At 46.3% G+C, this 20014-nt stretch overlaps 1 protein-coding gene and 1 non-coding gene across 8 annotated transcripts in view; both read left to right on the top strand.

The window, feature by feature from the left end:
• LOC115208582 (ubiquitin carboxyl-terminal hydrolase 34-like) overlaps window positions 1-20014 on the top strand; it is a 75166-nt gene that overhangs the window by 43965 nt on the left and 11187 nt on the right. For 5 of the 7 annotated variants that reach the window (XM_029776753.1, XM_029776752.1, XM_029776749.1 and 2 more), the window contains exons 34-67: window positions 2259-2341; window positions 2617-2657; window positions 2844-2968; window positions 3394-3546; window positions 3760-3920; window positions 4216-4520; window positions 5029-5192; window positions 5566-5631; window positions 5804-6007; window positions 6265-6342; window positions 6624-6718; window positions 6997-7169; window positions 7540-7690; window positions 7772-7850; window positions 7947-8000; window positions 8098-8193; window positions 8299-8363; window positions 8671-8746; window positions 8886-8933; window positions 9083-9148; window positions 9259-9339; window positions 9420-9505; window positions 10110-10278; window positions 10575-10649; window positions 10723-10874; window positions 11250-11403; window positions 11652-11708; window positions 11875-11979; window positions 13098-13245; window positions 15418-15548; window positions 17931-18104; window positions 18457-18630; window positions 19137-19292; window positions 19659-19816. In XM_029776753.1, the coding sequence (XP_029632613.1) occupies window positions 2259-2341; window positions 2617-2657; window positions 2844-2968; window positions 3394-3546; window positions 3760-3920; window positions 4216-4520; window positions 5029-5192; window positions 5566-5631; window positions 5804-6007; window positions 6265-6342; window positions 6624-6718; window positions 6997-7169; window positions 7540-7690; window positions 7772-7850; window positions 7947-8000; window positions 8098-8193; window positions 8299-8363; window positions 8671-8746; window positions 8886-8933; window positions 9083-9148; window positions 9259-9339; window positions 9420-9505; window positions 10110-10278; window positions 10575-10649; window positions 10723-10874; window positions 11250-11403; window positions 11652-11708; window positions 11875-11979; window positions 13098-13245; window positions 15418-15548; window positions 17931-18104; window positions 18457-18630; window positions 19137-19292; window positions 19659-19816 (4103 nt within the window). The remainder of the gene's footprint in view (window positions 1-2258; window positions 2342-2616; window positions 2658-2843; window positions 2969-3393; window positions 3547-3759; window positions 3921-4215; window positions 4521-5028; window positions 5193-5565; window positions 5632-5803; window positions 6008-6264; window positions 6343-6623; window positions 6719-6996; window positions 7170-7539; window positions 7691-7771; window positions 7851-7946; window positions 8001-8097; window positions 8194-8298; window positions 8364-8670; window positions 8747-8885; window positions 8934-9082; window positions 9149-9258; window positions 9340-9419; window positions 9506-10109; window positions 10279-10574; window positions 10650-10722; window positions 10875-11249; window positions 11404-11651; window positions 11709-11874; window positions 11980-13097; window positions 13246-15417; window positions 15549-17930; window positions 18105-18456; window positions 18631-19136; window positions 19293-19658; window positions 19817-20014) is intronic. The other 2 variants (XM_029776751.1, XM_029776748.1) reach the window with 1 other exon arrangement.
• On the top strand, window positions 9707-9840 carry LOC115147954 (small nucleolar RNA SNORA17). The gene has a single exon (XR_003866534.1). It is a non-coding gene; the product is annotated as a small nucleolar RNA SNORA17 (small nucleolar RNA).

Here is a 20014-nt window from a genome sequence, read left to right as displayed (position 1 = left end):
GTCTTCTATTTCCTTTCCTTCTGAAGCAGTCTTCTATTTCCTCTCCTTCTGAAGCAGTCTTCTATTTCCTTTCCTTCTGAAGCAGTCTTCTATTTCCTTTCCTTCTGAAGCAGTCTTCTATTTCCTTTCCTTCTGATCAGTCTTCTATTTCCTTTCCTTCTGAGCAGTCTTCTATTTTCTTTCCTTCTGAGCAGTCTTCTATTTTCTTTCCTTCTGAAGCAGTCTTCTATTTCCTTTCCTTCTGAGCAGTCTTCTATTTCCTTTCCTTCTGAAGCAGTCTTCTATTTCCTTTCCTTCTGAGCAGTCTTCTATTTCCTTTCCTCTCCTTCTGAAGCAGTCTTCTATTGCCTCTTCTCTTCCTCTGAAGCAGTCTTCTATTTCCTTTCCTTCTGAAGCAGTCTTCTATTTCCTTTCCTTCTGAAGCAGTCTTCTATTTCCTTTCCTTCTGAGCAGTCTTCTATTTCCTTTCCTTCTGAGCAGTCTTCTATTTCCTTTCCTTCTGAAGCAGTCTTCTATTTCCTTTCCTTCTGAAGCAGTCTTCTATTTCCTTTCCTTTCCTTCTGAGCAGTCTTCTATTTCCTTTCCTTCTGAAGCAGTCTTCTATTTCCTCTCCTTCTGAAGCAGTCTTCTATTTCCTTTCCTTCTGAAGCAGTCTTCTATTTCCTTTCCTTCTGATCAGTCTTCTATTTTCTTTCCTTCTGAGCAGTCTTCTATTTCCTTTCCTTCTGAAGCAGTCTTCTATTTCCTTTCCTTCTGAGCAGTCTTCTATTTCCTTTCCTTCTGAGCAGTCTTCTATTTCCTTTCCTTCTGAGCAGTCTTCTATTTCCTTTCCTTCTGAGCAGTCTTCTATTTCCTTTCCTTCTGAGCAGTCTTCTATTTCCTTTCCTTCTGAGCAGTCTTCTATTTCCTTTCCTTCTGAGCAGTCTTCTATTTCCTTTCCTTCTGAAGCAGTCTTCTATTTCCTTTCCTTCTGAAGCAGTCTTCTATTTCCTTTCCTTTCCTTCTGAGCAGTCTTCTATTTCCTTTCCTTCTGAAGCAGTCTTCTATTTCCTCTCCTTCTGAAGCAGTCTTCTATTTCCTTTCCTTCTGAAGCAGTCTTCTATTTCCTTTCCTTCTGATCAGTCTTCTATTTCCTTTCCTTCTGAGCAGTCTTCTATTTCCTTTCCTTCTGAAGCAGTCTTCTATTTCCTTTCCTTCTGAGCAGTCTTCTATTTCCTTTCCTTCTGAAGCAGTCTTCTATTTCCTTTCCTTCTGAGCAGTCTTCTATTTCCTTTCCTCTCCTTCTGAAGCAGTCTTCTATTGCCTCTTCTCTTCCTCTGAAGCAGTCTTCTATTTCCTTTCCTTCTGAAGCAGTCTTCTATTTCCTTTCCTTCTGAAGCAGTCTTCTATTTCCTTTCCTTCTGAGCAGTCTTCTATTTCCTTTCCTTCTGAGCAGTCTTCTATTTCCTTTCCTTCTGAAGCAGTCTTCTATTTCCTTTCCTTCTGAAGCAGTCTTCTATTTCCTTTCCTTTCCTTCTGAGCAGTCTTCTATTTCCTTTCCTTCTGAAGCAGTCTTCTATTTCCTCTCCTTCTGAAGCAGTCTTCTATTTCCTTTCCTTCTGAAGCAGTCTTCTATTTCCTTTCCTTCTGATCAGTCTTCTATTTCCTTTCCTTCTGAGCAGTCTTCTATTTTCTTTCCTTCTGAGCAGTCTTCTATTTCCTTTCCTTCTGAAGCAGTCTTCTATTTCCTTTCCTTCTGAAGCAGTCTTCTATTTCCTTTCCTTCTGAGCAGTCTTCTATTTCCTTTCCTTCTGAGCAGTCTTCTATTTCCTTTCCTTCTGAGCAGTCTTCTATTTCCTTTCCTTCTGAGCAGTCTTCTATTTCCTTTCCTTCTGAGCAGTCTTCTATTTCCTTTCCTTCTGAGCAGTCTTCTATTTCCTCTCCTTCTGAAGCAGTCTTCTATTTCCTCTCCTTCTGAAGCAGTCTTCTATTGCCTCTTCTCTTCCTTCTGAAGCAGTCTTCTATTTCCTTTCCTTCTGAAGCAGTCTTCTATTGCCTCTTCTCTTCCTCTGAAGCAGTCTTCTATTTCCTTTCCTTCTGAAGCAGTCTTCTATTTCCTCTCCTTCTGAAGCAGTCTTCTATTGCTCGCAGCTGTTTTGTTTCTCTGTACTTCCCTCCCTGTGGTGTCTTGGCCTCTACACGAACTTCAGAACTATCCCCATGGTTAATTATTTCTATCTTAAACACTTGATAAACCATCCTTTTTTTTCCCTTTTCAGGTCTTCCTAGGCCTTGTCCAAGGCACCAACCTGATCCAGCGCTTGATCAACGTGGCCTACACCTACGACAACCTAGCACACAGGTGAGCGAACACCGAAGACGAGGCCTATGTTTCAATAGTCACACTACGCACTAGTATGTAGTACTTAACTACTTAGTGTATTTGGTGTGGCGCAATGCATGTGGTCACACTCTCCATGCCAATAAAGGCTTTTGAATTTGAAGGATAAGGAATGTGTTTGGCATTCATTGTAAGTTTTCTTGTTGTATGGACATGGATATCGGTGTGAAATGTTTTTGTACTGAAGGTTTCCCTCAACCTATCTTGACTATGTTTACTTCCTGTCTCACCTGCAGAGTTTTGAAGGCCCAGTCAGATCACCGGTCCCGTCATGAAGGTGAGCAACATTTTTACGTACGCTTAAATAACGTTCATCTACATGAAAAGTCCCACAGATTTTTTTTCCACACACACGTTTTGCTCTGACAATACAACTTTCATAGCCTCCTGTCCATTCTGTTTGTGCTTAAGAACATTGTTCTCAGTAGTTTCACATGTCTAATGTGTTATTCCTATGTACCAGTGACCCACTACTCCATGTGGCTGCTGGTGAGCTGGGCCCACTGCTGCTCTACGGTCAAGTCCAGTCTGGCCGACAGCGACCACCTCCACGACTGGCTGAAGAAGCTCACCCTGCTGGTGCCGGAGGTGAGGTCTGGGGGAGAATATCATGAGACGTTGACCCCCCCCCCCCCCCTGGAAATGATGAACAACTGCTATCTAGCATCGTCTTCATCTTGCTTTTCTTCCCCCTACCTAAAACCATGACTTTTATTTGTTTCAGTGTAACATCTGTGGGTATTTCCATCCAAAAATATTGTCTCTGGAAAGAATCTAGCTATACTGCGATTTGTTCACTATCCTATTTTGATGCCACTGAAATACTAACGAATCTGTGACCCAATTGAGCCGTGTGACTTTGGTAACAAAAGACACTCACGTTAACACAACACATTCCTCTATTTGATGTGGTCACCAAGGTCACACGGATCAATTGGCTCACAGAATCGTATAAATAGAAATGCAAATAGAGGAATGTATGGCGTTTTTAACGTGCGTCTCGTCCTTCTCAGACGGCGGTGCGTCACGAGGCTTGTAACGGCCTGTACAAGCTGTCCCTGTCTGGTCTGGACGGAGGAGAGTCCATCAACAGGTCCTTCCTGCTGCTGGCCGCCTCCACACTGCTCAAGTTCCTCCCTGACGCACAGGCCCTCAAACCACTGCGGGTGGGTACAGCACACATGCACACTTGCCCGTATAGACACATGCATATATACGCACGCATTCACAGAAACATAGACGCACACAAGCACAATTTTGTTGTACTGTATACTGACTAAAACAAATGTGTTCAGTGTGGGTTATTCAATTCCTAGGTCACGTTACAGATGCCTAATATGAGTGAAAGGGCTCTGTAGCTGATGTGCTCATGTGTTCAGGTGGAGGACTATGAAGAGGAGCCCGTGCTGAGGACGGGCTGTAAGGAGTACTTCTGGCTGCTGTGCAAGCTCATCGACAACATCCACGTCAAAGACGCCAGCCAAACCACTCTGTTGGACCTGGATGCTTTAGCCAGACACCTGGCCGACTGCATCCGGAGGTGAGTCCAAGATGAATCCAAGACCAGTTCGGTGTCTGAAACAGCATCGTATTGCCTGTTTGGTGCACTACCTTTTGATGGACCTTCGGCTCGGGTCAAAAGTAGTGCGCTATATTGGAAATAGGATCAACCCGGGTCTCTCTTGAATTAGATATTTTATGTCTGATTGCTTGCTTTGTCCACATTCTTGCTGGAGCATGAAGGCCAGCTCAAATACACAAGACAAGACTGTTTTTAAACCAGTTCTACAATTAAGTTTGCTTGATCAAACCTTGACCTGTCTCCCGCTCCCCAGCCGTGAGATCCTGGACCAGCAAGACGGCGCAATCGAGGACGACGGTCTCACGGGCCTCCTGCGCCTCGCCACCAGCGTCCTCAAACACAAGCCCCCCTTCAAGTTCTCCCGCGAGGGCCAGGAGTTTCTGCGCGACGTCCACAACCTGCTCTTCCTCCTTCCCAGCCTGGCCGACCGCGCCCAGCCCAAGTGCAAGTCGCATGCGGCCCGCGCCGCCGCCTACGACCTCCTGGTGGAGACGGTGAAGGGCTCGGTGGAGAACTACAGGCTGCTTCACAACTGGGTCATGTCCCAGCACATGCAGAGTGAGATGAACCTTTAGGAACTGTTGAAAATGCCAGTAGGAATATTTGTCAGTGAGAGTAATGCGTTGGTGGGAGGGCCCAAGGGAATACAATGGGTATTGAATTTGACATTGTGCTGGCTGACCAAACTGAAAATAGTTTTTGTCCCTAAACTGCGCCTAGCTGTTTTTTTGGGGGGAGGGGGGAGTGTGAGGGAGTATAAATACAATACGCTGGTTTTAAACAAACATCCAAATAGCATCTCGTTGAAGTCAGGCCTTCCTGTTGGTAATGTCTGCTCCGTGGATTTCCATGACTGGATCAAATGAGCGGAGCAAGTTGGTTTATTAAGTTCCAGGTCCCATTTATAAATGATGTGATTAGGATCCAGTGTACATGTTTGGGCATCATCAAGCATATCATCTTATGTCCACTATATTCTATTAGGCTTCTGAAAGATATGAAGATTTGTGTTTAGTTAATTCAATTGACATTTCTACCCCCCCCCCCCCCCCCCCCCCCCCCCCAGCCTCTCACGCCCCGTACAAGTGGGACTACTGGCCCCACGATGACGTGCGTGCCGAGTGTCGCTTTGTGGGCCTCACTAACCTGGGGGCCACCTGCTACCTGGCCTCCACTATCCAACAGCTCTACATGATCCCTGAGGCACGCCAGGCTGTCTTCACTGCGAAGGTCGGTCCTCTAAATACTGTGCTCCTCTTTCGCTCTCTTTGTCCTATCGTACCTCTCTTGCTTTTCTTACACCTCTCTTTCATTCTTTCTTTTTTTCCTGTCTTGTTCTCGCTCTCTCTCTCTCTCTATTAGTGATTGTAATGGATGATATTACAATGGTTCCTTTTTCACAATGCTGTAGGTTGTATGGGGCAATTTCACCTCATCCGCGTGTGTGTGTGTATATAGCACTCATCTGGATGATATGCGGCAGCCTTTTTGCGCATGAATGCTCATCCCACACATGCTATTTCACTCCCTCTGCCACCTGAAGAATGCTTTGATGTTGAAGTTGTGAATGTTGTTTATTAACGAGAGTTGTGCGTTTTCCCAGTACGCAGAGGAGATTAAGCACAAGACCACCTTACTGGAGCTCCAGAAGATGTTCACCTATCTCATGGTATGCAGCCGCTCTCTCTCCTCCAGCCGTCTGTCACAACACTCTATCGCCTCAGTCCGTTGACAAGAACAAACAGACATTGTCCCCGTAGAGACACTGCTACTTCAATTCTGCTCCGCTCCACCTTTCTTCCATTGCCTAATTCTCCTCCTCTCTCCGTCCCCGGTTCCAGGAGAGCGAGAGGAAGGCGTACAACCCCCGCCCGTTCTGTAAGACCTACACCATGGACAAGCAGCCCCTGAACACGGGCGAGCAGAAGGACATGACCGAGTTCTTCACCGACCTCATCACCAAGATAGAGGAGATGTCCCAGGACCTGAAAAACACAGTGAAGACTCTCTTTGGCGGCGTCATCACCAACAATGTGGTCTCGCTGGTAAGAATCACCGTACTCCTTTTTAAATGTTTCCCGGCAACATTTCCGTAGTGCAAAAGAATTGTGTAAAGTGCAAAACTCTATAAATCACACTGCGAGATAACGAGGTTTACTGTCTTTTTTGTGCTTTGCACAATTCCTTTTGCGCCACAACAATTCACTACAAAATATCGCCCTACGCGCATGTATTGCGTTCGTGTTGGAGTGTGTGTGTGCGTGAAGCCATTCTCGTTCAACTCATTTTCTCCGTCCAACAGGACTGTGACCACGTGAGTCAGACAGCCGAGGAGTTCTACACAGTCAGGTGCCAGGTGGCCGACATGAAGAACATCTACGTAAGCACATCGCCATCAGCATCGTTGACTTGGTTTAGAAGTGCAACCAAGTGTTATAGACTGGGATTTACCTTCCAATCACAAATCTCATAGCGCTGTAGTATCACACTGCTGCCTTCTATTCAGCTTGGAATTTCTACTCTGGCAAATGGCAACTTTTCCTCAAGTCATCCTATGTGTTCTGTTAGTCTGGTGTATTTTCTACGCTCCTCGTTCTTGTGGGCGTACAGTACTGCTTGGCATGCTGCTAGAGACGTTGGTGTGTCTTGGTGTTTCCTCAGGAATCTCTGGACGAGGTGACCATCAAGGACACTCTGGAGGGGGACAACATGTACACCTGCTCCCAGTGTGGCAAGAAAGTACGCGCCGAGAAGAGGTGAGTCGACTCAAACCTCCCGAAGAGGACCCTGCTGGTCCAAATGCCCTGTGCTTTCTCTCCTGAAAATCAGCAGAACCTAATAAATTGGAGGTGGTAGTTGTATATTAGACATTTTTGGAATGGTTAGCTGGTTTTCCACCAGTTGATGTTAGTTTACGATTTGAAGAAATAACTATTATTGACATCTCTAGTTTCTCTTTTTTTTTTTCTTTTTTTGTCCAAGACCTGTGCTTATATTAATCTCCCTTCCCTTTCTCCATCCTGCTCCTTTCCAGGGCCTGCTTCAAGAAGCTTCCTCGCATCCTGAGCTTCAACACCATGCGCTACACCTTCAACATGGTCACCATGATGAAGGAGAAGGTCAACACGCACTTCTCCTTCCCCCTGCGCCTCGACATGACCCCCTACACTGAGGACTTCCTCATGGCCAAGGGCGACAGGAAAGAGGGTACGCGTCACTTCCTGTTCCCGACAGACCCCCAAGCACCTGATTGGTTCTCCATAGGCCCTGTACTAAATTCACGTGTCACTATACTGTCTATTTGGTGAATTTGAAATCGGGTTGAATAGCAATATGAGGAGAATTCCCTTTTCATAGTCTGTAGAAAAAGGACAAATGTGCAGGTGCTGGATAGGAAAAACGAATATTTGAAAACAATGTCGTGTCTGTAATGCTCCGCAGTGATTTATCGCCGATATGAGAAGTTTTGATCCTAGCCTATCAGAGGGCAAGCTCGGTGGAGCAACCAGCATACCTTCAACCAATAATTGGAGGAATGGGTTTGCTCATTGATGTGGTCCACTATATCCTACTACAGGTTTCCGGGAGGAGGGTGGGGCTAAGGTGGCGGAGAGCTACGAGTACGACCTAATCGGCGTCACGGTGCACACAGGCACGGCGGACGGCGGCCATTACTACAGTTTCATCCGAGACATCGTCAACCCGCACGCCTACAAGAATAACAAATGGTGAAGAATATCTCTGGCTCTAGTATTGAAATCAGAATAAAAAAAAAAAAAGAGGTCTCTAACTTAATTTGCTTTTCTCAGGTACCTATTCAATGATGCCGAGGTGAAGCCGTTTGATTCAGCCCAGCTAGCCTCCGAGTGCTTCGGTGGAGAGATGACGGTAAATCCTAAAATAAAGACAAAGCTCCAGTGTTTTCCTGTTCATTTATACTTTTCAATATTGAAATGTTTCGTCTCACTATCATATGTCTTTTAGACAAAAACATACGACTCGGTCACCGACAAGTTCATGGACTTCTCCTTTGAGAAGGTCAGTTTCCTTGTAAATCATTTTCTAAAGTGAAATTTAGTTGAATAAAATGATGGGTTTTAAAGTTGACAGTTTGTCCCGTGTCTCTCCCCCCCAGACCCACAGTGCCTACATGCTTTTCTACAAGAGAGTGGAGCTCGAGGAGGAAAATGGCAAAGACTTCAACTTCGACGTTTCTCCAGATCTACTCGAGGTACCCGGCTGGTTACAATCTCGTAGCACTCTCCTTTCTCACGTTCTTTATTCTCTCAAAACTTTGAAATACTTATTCTGTATTTCTTTTATTTTCTCTACTCAGTGGATTTGGCAAGACAACATGCAGTTTCTCCAGGACAAGAACATTTTCGAGCACACATACTTTGGGTAAGTGACACATTTTTATACTAGCCGTCATGACTGTACCTTTTCTGAAGCTAGAATGCAGATGTGATATTATTGAGAACGTATGTTAAGAGTACTTTGCTTGTGTGCCCGTGACTTGACCCTGAAATGTATAACTAAATCGATTTTACTTATGAAGTACTGGCTCAATTAAAGCTCATATCCATTCAAATATGAACACGGTCTTGATCTGTTAACATGGTGTAAGTTATGTAGGATGAAGTGTTGCCTTGGTGGATAAACTGGTCTGAGATCAGTGTTGTGACTCACTCTGCACTCTTACCTACAGGTTCATGTGGCAGCTTTGCAGCAGCATCCCTAGCACTTTACCAGACCCTAAACCCATCTCCCTCATGACTGCCAAGGTACGACCGCACTCCACTAAAGCCTTATTCTCAACCATAGAACTTAATTTGAAAGTCCTTGAACTTTTCACAGATTTATTTATGGCTTTATCTTTCCACTTTGAATGTACTTTCTCACACTTCTCCTCCTTGGTTACAGCTTAGCACGTCATTTGTCCTGGAGACATTCATTCACTCTAAGGAAAAGGTGAGTTGTCCTTCCTTACTGTCAGTGGATGGCTCCCTCTAGTGGCTAGATTGCAGTCTGGTTATTTTTCGGCCCTCTGTTTTACAGCGTGGAAGATGGTCTGTAACTTCTAGCAAAGGTTTGTCTAAATTTCGTCTGTGTGTTTTCAGCCCACCATGTTGCAGTGGATCGAGCTCCTGACCAAACAATTCAACAACAGCCAGGCGGCCTGCGAGGTAAATTGACTGTTTGTTGAAGCACAAATCGGGGACCACATATTGTGCTGAATGGTTTTCAGTCTTTATCAGGGTAATTGTTAACTTCCTGTTTTCGTGTGGTCTTTCAGTGGTTTTTGGACCGCATGGCTGATGACAACTGGTGGCCCATGCAGATCCTCATCAAGTGCCCCAATCAGATTGTTCGACAGGTGAGAGCCCCAATCAGATTGTTCGTCTCACTCACTCACTCACTCACTCACTCACTCTCTGCCCATTTGTCCCCCATCAGATGTTTCAGAGGCTGTGTATCCACGTCATCCAGAGGCTACGGCCCGTCCACGCCCACCTCTACCTACAACCTGGCATGGAGGACGGGTAGGAATGGTTGCTTATGTAGAAATTAATCAACCAGCCAATCAATCACTCACAACTCAGAAACATGTTAATTTGTAAGCTTTATAGCGTAAACAATTGATGGCTTACGCAAACATTTTATGTTGAGTTTTTCCCTTATTAAACTAGCTTCTGATATCCCATGAGTCGTCTATAACGTGGCTCTTGAGCTGATCATGTTTTGCTGCCACTAGAGGCGATGCAGCGTGACATCACCGTGTTGTGTCTGTCTGTCATTAGCTGGCTGAGAGAAAGGCGCCACGTGTCACCAAGTTGTCCTAGCACTGTGGGCACTTGGAGTTTTGTGGCACAACATGGAGGGAAATGGTCACTAACCAAAGAAGTTTAGATTTGATAATGTTCTGGACAAACTCAGGGAAAACTCCCAAGTTTAATTCCACTGTATCACCTGGGTCATGTTCATTAAGGTACTCAACAGAGAACGTTTCAAAATGCTTTGCAACACAAAACAAAAATGGGAGTTTAAGGTAGTCCCTTTCTGTTTCAGTCCATTTTCATTTGTTTGGTACCGAATGAACGTGACCTGAGAAGTTGTCTGATGTCACTTCCTGTGTGCGGCCTCCAGGTCTGACGACATGGACGGGCCGGTGGAGGACATCGGCAGCCGCTCGTGCGTGACGCGCTTCGTCAAGACGCTGCTGTCCATCATGGAGCATGGCGTCAAGCCCCACAGCAAACACCTGACCGAGTACTTCGCCTTCCTCTACGAGTTCGCCAAGATGGGAGAGGAGGAGGTGGGTCGTGGATAACAATAGTCATTTTATAGGAATATACTCTTGACACTTTTATCCCAAAGGACTTAACTGTGTAAAAATGAGTTCCAAATGGCACCCTATTACCGACAGAGTGTACTACATTTGACCAGAGCCTGCTCTCTGAGTGCATACATTTTCAGTATGTTTTCTGTGATTCCTGCAGGGCGTGAACCCCATGACCTTGGTATTACCTCACCAAGATGCATGGCTAAAAGTCTTTTTAGAGAACAAGGTTTTTGCTAACAGTCTGTTTTTCTCTTTTCTCATTCCCCCAGAGTCAGTTCCTTCTGTCCCTACAAGCCATTTCCATCATGGTGCACTTCTACATGGGCACCAAGGGGCCTGAGAACGTAAGTATACGCTAGTTTGTGTGTGTGTGTGTGTGTTTCTGTGACAGTGTGTGTAATGCCCCGGTCACCCCAGCCCCAGGTGGAGGTGCTGTCTGAGGAGGAGGGAGAAGAGGAGGATGAGGAGGAGGACATCTTGTCCCTGGCGGAAGAGAAGTACCGCCCGGCCGCCTTGGAGAAGATGATAGCTCTCATCGCCCTGCTGGTGGAACAGTCCCGCTCTGAGAGGTAGGGCACTGCCGGGCAGAGATGGCCACGGCACCACTTGGGACACAGGAAAGCCATATATGGCACAGGGATTTGACCTGCTGCTCGCAAAGTGAGATTAGTCAATGGTACTGGGCAATTTGAGTATCACCCAGAACTAGAAAATTGTTGTGACTAGACAATTTGGTATTGTACATTTGCTGGGTCACAGAAAATGTTCATAGCTTTGGCGCAGGACAACATAGTGTTGGTAATACAGCCCAGAAGTTAGCTATAAATACTACCACATTCAGCACCCAATTTATTCGCTGTTGTCACTATCAAATCCTCCCCCTTCTTCATATGCTTAATTTCACCTTCATTCTAATCTCCTTTTCACCCTCCGTCTCTCTCCAGACACCTGACTCTGTCCCAGAGTGACATGGCAGCCCTGACCGGGGGGAAAGGCTTCCCTTTCCTCTTCCAGCACATCCGAGACGGCATCAACATCAGGCAGACCTGCAACCTCATCTTCAGCCTGTGTCGCTACAACAACCGCCTGGCCGAGCACGTACGTTTAACACGCACCGGGGCACACGCACCCACAAACAAACATGTCACCGTTGTTAATGGCAGACCCTGGCCGTGACCCCACTCTCCGAGGGTGTCTCAGGGAGAGTTGGAATTTGCAAAAAGCACATTTCCAATTTGTATTAATACACACTTTTACATGTTTGAAATAGGACAAATATAAGCACCCACTAAATTCTTATTATTACATAAACACAGAGACATCATTTCTCCTGTGTTCTATTCCAGATTGTATCCATGCTCTTCACCTCTATCGCTAAACTGACGCCTGAGGTAAGCACTGATGTGAGAACCTATACTTTTAATACATAATGCTCTCAATCTATTATCCAACTCAATTATTAGTTTGCACAAATCTCAATTTATCCCTTAAATGTGCTCTACTTTCTCTCATCTCTCTCTCTCTCTATCCCCTTCTCTCTCGCTCTCTTTCTCTGCATCCCTCTTTTAGGCGGCAAACCCTTTCTTCAAGCTGCTCACCATGCTGATGGAGCTGTCAGGTGGTCCTCCGGGCATGCCTTCCTTCGCCTCATACATATTACAGAGGATCTGGGAGGTACGGTCACACACTCAACATAAAATCACATGTTATTGGTCACATGCTTCGTAAACAGTAGGTGTAGACAAACAGTGATCCTTACGGGCCCTTCCCAACGGTTTAGATAGAACAATTATAATAATAGAAGAAATAAATAACAATATTTTGGTGCTGTTACCCCGTGTGTATATAGCCAAGTCGATGTGCAGGGGTACAAGGTCATTGAGGTAGATGTTCACATATAGGTAGGGGTCGAGTGACTCGCCAACAGGATAGATAATAAACAGTAGCAGCAGCGTATGTGATGAGTCAAGAGCTGGTGCAAAAAGGGTCAATGCAGATAGTCCGGGTAGCTATCTAGCAGTTGCCGTACCAAGCGGTGACTCAGCCAGTCAAGATTCTCTCAATGGTGCAGCTGTAGAACTTTGTTGAGAATCTGAGGGCCCATGCCAAATCGTTTCAGCCTCCTGAGGGGCAAGAGGCATTGTGTGGCCTTCACGACTGTGTTGGTGTGTGTGGACCATGTTAATTCCTTAGTGAGGAACTTGAGGCTCTCGACCCACGCCACTACAGCCAGTGGATGAGGGCGTGCTCGACTCTCCGTTTCCTGTAGTCCTCGATCAGCTCCTTTTGTCTTGCTCACGTTGAGGGAAGAGGTTGTTGTCCTGGCACCACACTGCCAGGTCACTGACCTCCCTATAGGCTGTCTTGTCGTCGGTGATCAGGCCTACCACCGTCGTGTCGTCAGCGAACTTAATGATGGTGTTGGAGTTAGGCGTTGCCACGCAGTCGTGGGTGAACAGGGATTATAGGAGGGGACTAAGCACGCGCCCCTGAGGGGCCCCGGTGTTGATGGTCAGCGAGGCGGATGTCTTGTTGCCTACCCTCACCACCTGGGAGCGGCCCGACAGGAAGTCCAGGATCCAGTTGCAAAGGGAGGTGTTCAGTCCCAGGGTCCTTAGCTTAGTGATGGGCTTTGAGGGCACATAGGTTCATCTGATTCATTGTTCTTTATCAAGTTACTTCAGTTAAACATCAATTTATTCATCTATTTGTCCTTAATCCACATTATGAAGTTATTTCAGTTGATCTTGATGCCGTTGACTAAAATATTTGTTGTGTGTGTTCTCTCCCAGGTGATAGAGTACAACCCTAGCCAGTGTCTGGACTGGTTGGCGGTGCAGACCCCCAGGAACAAGCTGGCTCACAGCTGGGTGCTGCAGAACATGGAAAACTGGGTGGAGCGCTTCCTACTGGCCCACAACTACCCCCGTGTCCGCACCTGTAAGAACACTTGTGATGTCTTTCTCTGTCTGGAAGTTCGTACTAGCTACACTGCAAAAGTATATGGACACCTGCTCGTCGTACTTGTCATTCCAAAATCATGGCCATTAAATATGGAGTTGGTCTCCCCTTTTCTGCAAAAACAGCCTCCGCTCTTCTGGGAAGGCTTTCCATTAGATGTTGGAACATTGCTGCGGGGACTTGCTTCCATTCAGCCACGAGTATTAGTGATGTCGGCCATTGATGTTGGGCGATTAGGCCTGGCTCGCAGCATTCCAATTCATCCCAAAAGTGTTCTATGGGGTTGTCAGGGCCCTGTGCAGGCCAGTCAAGTTCTTCCACACCGATCTTGACAAACAATTTCTGTATGGACCTCACTTTGTGCATGGGAGCATTGTCATGCTGAAACAGGAAAGGGCCTTCCCAAACTGTTGCCACAAATTTGGAAGTACAGAATCGTCTAGCATGTCATTGTATGCTGTAGCATTAAGATTTCCCTTCACTACAACTAAGGGGCCTAGCGCAAACCATGAAATACAGACCCAGACCATTATTCCTCCTCCACCAAACTTTACAGTTGGCACTATGCATTGGGGCAGGTAGCGTTGTCCTGGCATCTGCCAAACCCAGATTAGTCCGTCGGACTGCCAGATGATGAATCGTGTTTCATCATTCCAGAGAACGCGTTTCCGCTGCTCCAGAGTCCAATGGCGACGAGCTTTACGCCACTCCAGCCGTTGCTTGGCATTGCACATGGTGATCTTAGTCTTGTGTGTGGCTGCTCGGCTATGGAAACCCATTTCTTGAAGTTCCATAAAAACAGTTATTGTGCTGACGTTGCTTCCAGAGGCAGTTTTGGAACTCTGTATTGAGTGTTGAAACCGAGGACAGACAATTTTTGCGCCCTACGGGCACTCGGTGGTCCTGTTCTGTGAGCTTGTGTGGCCTACCACTTTGCGGTTGAGCCGTTGTTGCTCCTAGACGTTTCCACTTCAAAATAGGGTGATTTTTGTTCATCATTCTATTTTCCATAGTATCAACGCTCTTATTAAAAAGTGGTGCTGTGCAAGAGGGGCTTTCTCCTCTACTTCCTGTCGGTCAGGTTGCCACCAGATACAGGGAGTTAAGAAAATTAACTGTTTTTTCTTTCTTTCTTCTGGGATCTTCTGTATACACATTCTCCTCACAGTCCTTGTGTAATGATTGCACAGTGAGATCAATGGCAGGTTTATAGAAGTGGGTGAACAATCCAACGCTTGGTGAATTTGGCTTCAGAATGATAGGAAGAGCCGACCTCGAAGGATCATAAAGCGAACTTCTTACTGCTTATCAGACATATTTCCACTTGCCGAACACGTACTTCTCAGATGAAACATGCATCCTCTTAAGACAATTGTTACATAGTTGCAGTCCAAATTGGGCTGTGGTCTCTCAGCCTTTCATTCAACAGAATAAAACAAGAGTATAGTACAAAAATAATGGTATCAGAATAAAAACGTTGACGTCAACAATAAAGGAAATAAATTCATTTGAGTAGGAGTTGCCCTCAAAAACAAGGAAATAAATACAGCAAGTAGATGGCGCTGCAACGACGTCTTTGAAAGAAGTCCATAAAGCAAACATTAAATAAAGATTTCACTACAACACAACGCCACTCCATCCTGTTCAGCATTTCCATGGTTAAGCTATGTGGTGCTTCGACCCCTGGCCTTGCGCAATCTTGCCTGCATCCATCTGATCTTACAGTTGACCGGGGCAGCTCTATCATGGAAGCCCGTCCAACATTTTTAAAGTCACTGAGCTGTTCAGTAAGGCCATTCTACTGCCAATGCTTGTCTATGCTCGATTTTATACAGCTGTCAGCAGCGTGTCCACATACTTTTGTGTATATATATAGTGTAGGTTACAAAAGCTCCCCATAAAACAATGCCCTAAACGGGTTACAAAAGTGCCCTTTCATCTTGTGTGTTATTTGTTACTCCCTCTCTCGCTTCCATCCCCACCTCTCACAGAGAACCAACAGAGAGCTAGGTACCACTGCACTCATCCCCCATCATTCTCTTCTCACTCTAGCAAAAGAACAATTGTGTAGTTAGCCTGGAAATATAAAAAAGGGACAGACATTTAGGCGAACCGCTTGTCTAACTCTGAATTGTCCCTCTGTCCCTCTAGCGGCAGCCTACCTCCTGGTCTCCCTGATTCCCAGCAACTCGTTCCGCCAGATGTTCCGCTCCACGCGTTCCCTCCACATCCCCACGCGGGACCTGCCCCTGTCCCCCGACACCACCGTGGTGCTCCACCAGGTACGGGTACACTCTGCAGTCCTGTGTTCTATTAGTGTTCGGTTCTACTCATGGTACAGACGGACACCGAGAAAAGCTCAGAGCAGATTTATTCACCCAACTGGATGCTTCAGCTAAGTAGCGTAACGTGCAACAGGGCCGGCCTGCTCGTTAGGCAGGGTTGGGCGTCCGCCTATGGCGGCAGATTGAGGGCGGCATTTTCTGAGCTAAACTGGCCAAGGCGCACCAACAAAAACACACAAAACCTCACACAATTCTGCCCAAAAACAATGACAATTTCTCTCGGCCAGTGGCATACGGGCTTTTTAGGTGAGCGCTGACGCCGCCCTCTGATGAGCAGTGCCCACTTTGTCAAAGACGGGGGGGGGGCGTAAAATATTGTGCTTGTCCATTTCCAGCGAGCTTCTCCAGGGGGCTATTGCAGAGATGCGGCGCTCCACCAACATTCGGTCAAAAGGAAAATCTTAACGTAAATCATGTAGCCGATAAAGCATATGGTAGAATGAGCACGTAGCCTTTTCTGTAGTCTACAGGCTGCAGATAAAATTTGACAATTTATTAAGACAGACACTTTTTTTTACATCATGCAGGTTTCTCTGATCAAATGAAATGGCGCCCAATTACATAAAAAATACTCTGTCACGTTAACAAACAACGTATCCTAAAAACAGGACAGGTCAGAGTAAAATGGACTGTCTAGAATCTACTATCACAACTGTTGTCCAGGACTTTCACCCCATTGTCATGATCAGTGGTTTCAAGTTTGTATCTGTACATTTTTTGGACCAGTTGATCATAGCGAAAAATTCAAATATTTCTGCATTTCCTGTTGTGCAAACACATTTCAAATAGGCTCACGATAACTCCTGATGAGGTTGGGTAGATGATATTCAGAGCTTAAATAGCCAAATTGATTAGTCACAGGAATTGGGACTAATAATGCCAATGCAACGGTCTGTTTTCCAAATGGGCCTACCACGTGTATGGGTATTCATAAAATTCCATGGCTGGCCGACATGGTAGGCTGCACCCCAGTAAGCCAGCAGCATACCACCCTGCATCCCACTGCTGGCTTGCTTCTGAAGCTAAGCAGGGTTGGTCCTGGTCAGTCCCTGGATGGGAGACCAGATGCTGCTGGAAGTTGTGTTGGAGGGCCAGTAGGAGGCACTTTTTCCTCAGGTCTAAAAAAATATCCCAATACCCCATGACACTGCCCTGTGTAGGGTACTATCTTTTGGATGGGACATTAAACGGGTGTTCTGACTCCCTGTGGTCACTAAAGATCCCATGGCACTTATCGTAAGAGTAGGGGTGTTAACCCCGGTGTCCTGGCTAAATTCCCAAGCTGGCCCTCATACCATCATGGCCACCTAATCATCCCCAGCTTACAATTCATCCCCCTCCTCTCCCCTGCAACTATTCCCCAGGTCGTTGCTGTACATGAGAATGTGTTCTCAGTCAACTTACCTGGTAAAAAAAAACTGTAAAATACAAGCATGAGCTGACGTTTTTTTGTTATCTCGCCAAGGGCGGCAGAAAGGCACGGACCGTCCCTGCGTGCAAGTTACACAAGCATATATATTTATACCCCGACTAGGCGGATTTCCCCGTCTTGTAAATCTAAGATAAACAATTAGTCTCTGTTGCTGGACGGAAACTAGGTCTGTGCCTCTTTTGTTGGTGTCCAGAACTTTCCTGGCCGAGTGTGTGTCTGTGTGTGAGAGAGAGAGCTGTAGTTAGTGTCGCTGGGGCCCCTCTGGTCCCCCACAGATGTTTCCTCCCTCTTCAACTCTTGTCCTCACATTGATGTTGAGTTCCACCTCTCCTTGCCCTTGTTCCTCACAAACTAACTTGGCTTAACATCAACCCGACTGTTGCTCTCTTACCTACTTCCTCAGTGTTCATATACAGCACTAACAGTGTGTGACATGAAACCGACACTTTGTACTTCCCCTTGTCGCTACAATAACACACAAGCTCCAACAACCTAACCCACAACAAGATTACTACCACTAATGAGCTAATTATACAGTTAAAATGGGGTCAGGTCAAAAGGTGTCCATCATTAGTGACGTTTCGACCAATCAGGTCTCGGCAATAATATCCATATCCTGGTATTTTCTGATCACCTGCTCAGACTTTGGATGATATCTTCTATTTCGAAGACTTCAAGTACAGATATTTTGTTGAAACTGGGATTAGTGGATTTAATTTGCAACCCATAAAGGAGACTTACTGTGTCTTTTGAAGAAATTGTATTATGCATGTACAACGATTAGATTGAAGTGTCCGTGTTTCAGAGGAACCGTTTTGAAGTTATGTTTATTTTGTATGAAAAATAGAGAATAATATCTCCAGTCTTTCCCTTGGCTCCTATACCAGGTGTACAACCTGCTTCTGGGCCTGCTGGGCCGGGCCAAGCTGTACGTGGACGCGGCGGTACATGGGACCACCAAGCTGGTGCAGTACTTCAGCTTCATGACCTACTGCCTCATCTCCAAGACGGAGAAGCTCATGTTCTCCGGTTACTTCATGGACCTGTGGAACCTCTTCCAGGTGAGGGGAGGGGGAGGGTGAAAGGGCTTTGTTTGCTTCGGGAAGAGTTAAGTGGGATAAATTAGACTAGTATTATATTTGCATATTATTCATAGTCATTAGAAGTCTGTTTGTGCGTTCACCACACTACACTAGAATAAATACAGGTATTTAGTACATCTCAAGGCGTACACTTAAAATAAAAATGAAGCATATTAACTACTTTTAGATTTGTTTGGTTCCTTTTTCTCTTCCTCTGTGGTGTGTTCACCTACACACACCTTATTGAAGAATAACATTAGTGATAGTAATGAAATAATTGAAAGAGCACTTGTCTGCTCTTTCTCCATGTTCCCCCCCCCCCCCCTCTCAGCCCAAGCTGTCTGAACCAGCCATCGCCACGAACCACAACAAGCAGGCCCTGCTCTCCTTCTGGCACAACGTGTGTATGGAGTGTCCCGAGAACGTCCGGCTGGTCGTCCAGAACCCCGTGGTCACTAAGAACATCGCCTTCAACTACATCCTGGCCGACCACGACGACCAGGAGGTGGAAATAATAAATATAGCTGCAAAGACAGCCTAATTATTTTTACAAATTAATTTAAATCTAGCTGCGAGCAGAGGCAACGAGGTCCTAGCAATAGAAACAGTACCACTTGGTCAACCGTTGGGAAGCATGACACTAAAATGGGCAAAGGCGATACCGATCTGAAGCATGTTTACGAAGTTGCATAATTCTACCTCCAGTAGGTGATGAGTTGTGTGGTGCATGTTTTCCACAACGACTTTGAGGACTAATGCTTCCACGCTACTGCCACAGACTACTGTCCATTCCAACTTAATGTTTACCCAACTCCCTGCACCTACGTCCAACAGTTCAGTAGTTTTAACCTTCAGTGCAAAGAAGCGTCTTCGACTAGCGTAGAGCGGCGGTCTCTGAAACGCATCTTTTTCTTAGCTGTTTGTCCAGGAACAAGTTGTAAATGTACAAATGTTACTAGCAGGAACACAACAGTCGCTAGAGGCGAGTCTGAAAGCCTGCTTTCCCAACAGGTGGTGCTGTTCAACCGGGGAATGCTGCCAGCGTACTACGGCATCCTGAGGATGTGCTGCGAGCAGTCGCCCGCCTTCACCCGCCAGCTGGCCTCGCACCAGAACATCCAGTGGGCCTTCAAGAACCTGACGCCGCACGCCAGCCAGTACCCAGGGGTGGGTGGTCCGACTGACTGACTCTCTGTCCCTTTGTGTATAATGGGAAGATTCCCTTATTTGACTGGGTGCTGGTGTGTGTTGTCTATCCGTGTGACTGTCAATCTATCTTTTCTCTCTTACTGCCTCAGGCGACTGTCTTACCCCTCTGTTATACTGCCTATGTCCATGACCCCCTCAGTCATGTGCCCTGTCCAGAAACATCCCCTAGGCACTTCCGGAAGAGATCAGATGGGTAGTAGTGGGGGCTAGGCCTCTGATGTTTCTAGATGGGCTCTCTGACTCCTGTATGAGGTTGATTTGCGTTTGTCTCTGTTGAATCTCTGACCACTGTCTGGTGTGTCTGGTGTGTTTGTCCCCCTGCAGGCAGTGGAGGAGCTGTTCAACCTGATGCAGCTGTTTGTGGCCCAGCGGTCAGACATGAGGGAGGAGGAGCTGGAGGACGTCAAGCAGTTTAAGAAGACCACCATCAGCTGCTACCTCCGTTGCCTGGACGGACGCTCCTGCTGGACCACACTCATCAGGTAACACACAGAGAGGAGATCTCACACACACACACAAATAGAGAGGAGAACACACACACAGAGAGAGGAGATCTCTCTCTCACACACACACAGAGAGGAGATCTCTCTCTCTCACACACACACACACACACACAGAGAGGAGATATCTCTCACACACACACACAGAGAGGAGATCTCTCTCACACACACACACACACA

Source organism: Salmo trutta, chromosome 14 (genome assembly GCF_901001165.1).
Source record: "Salmo trutta chromosome 14, fSalTru1.1, whole genome shotgun sequence".
In the NCBI taxonomy this organism is placed as follows: Eukaryota; Metazoa; Chordata; class Actinopteri; order Salmoniformes; family Salmonidae; genus Salmo; species Salmo trutta.
This window is presented reverse-complemented; position numbering and strand designations above follow the sequence as displayed.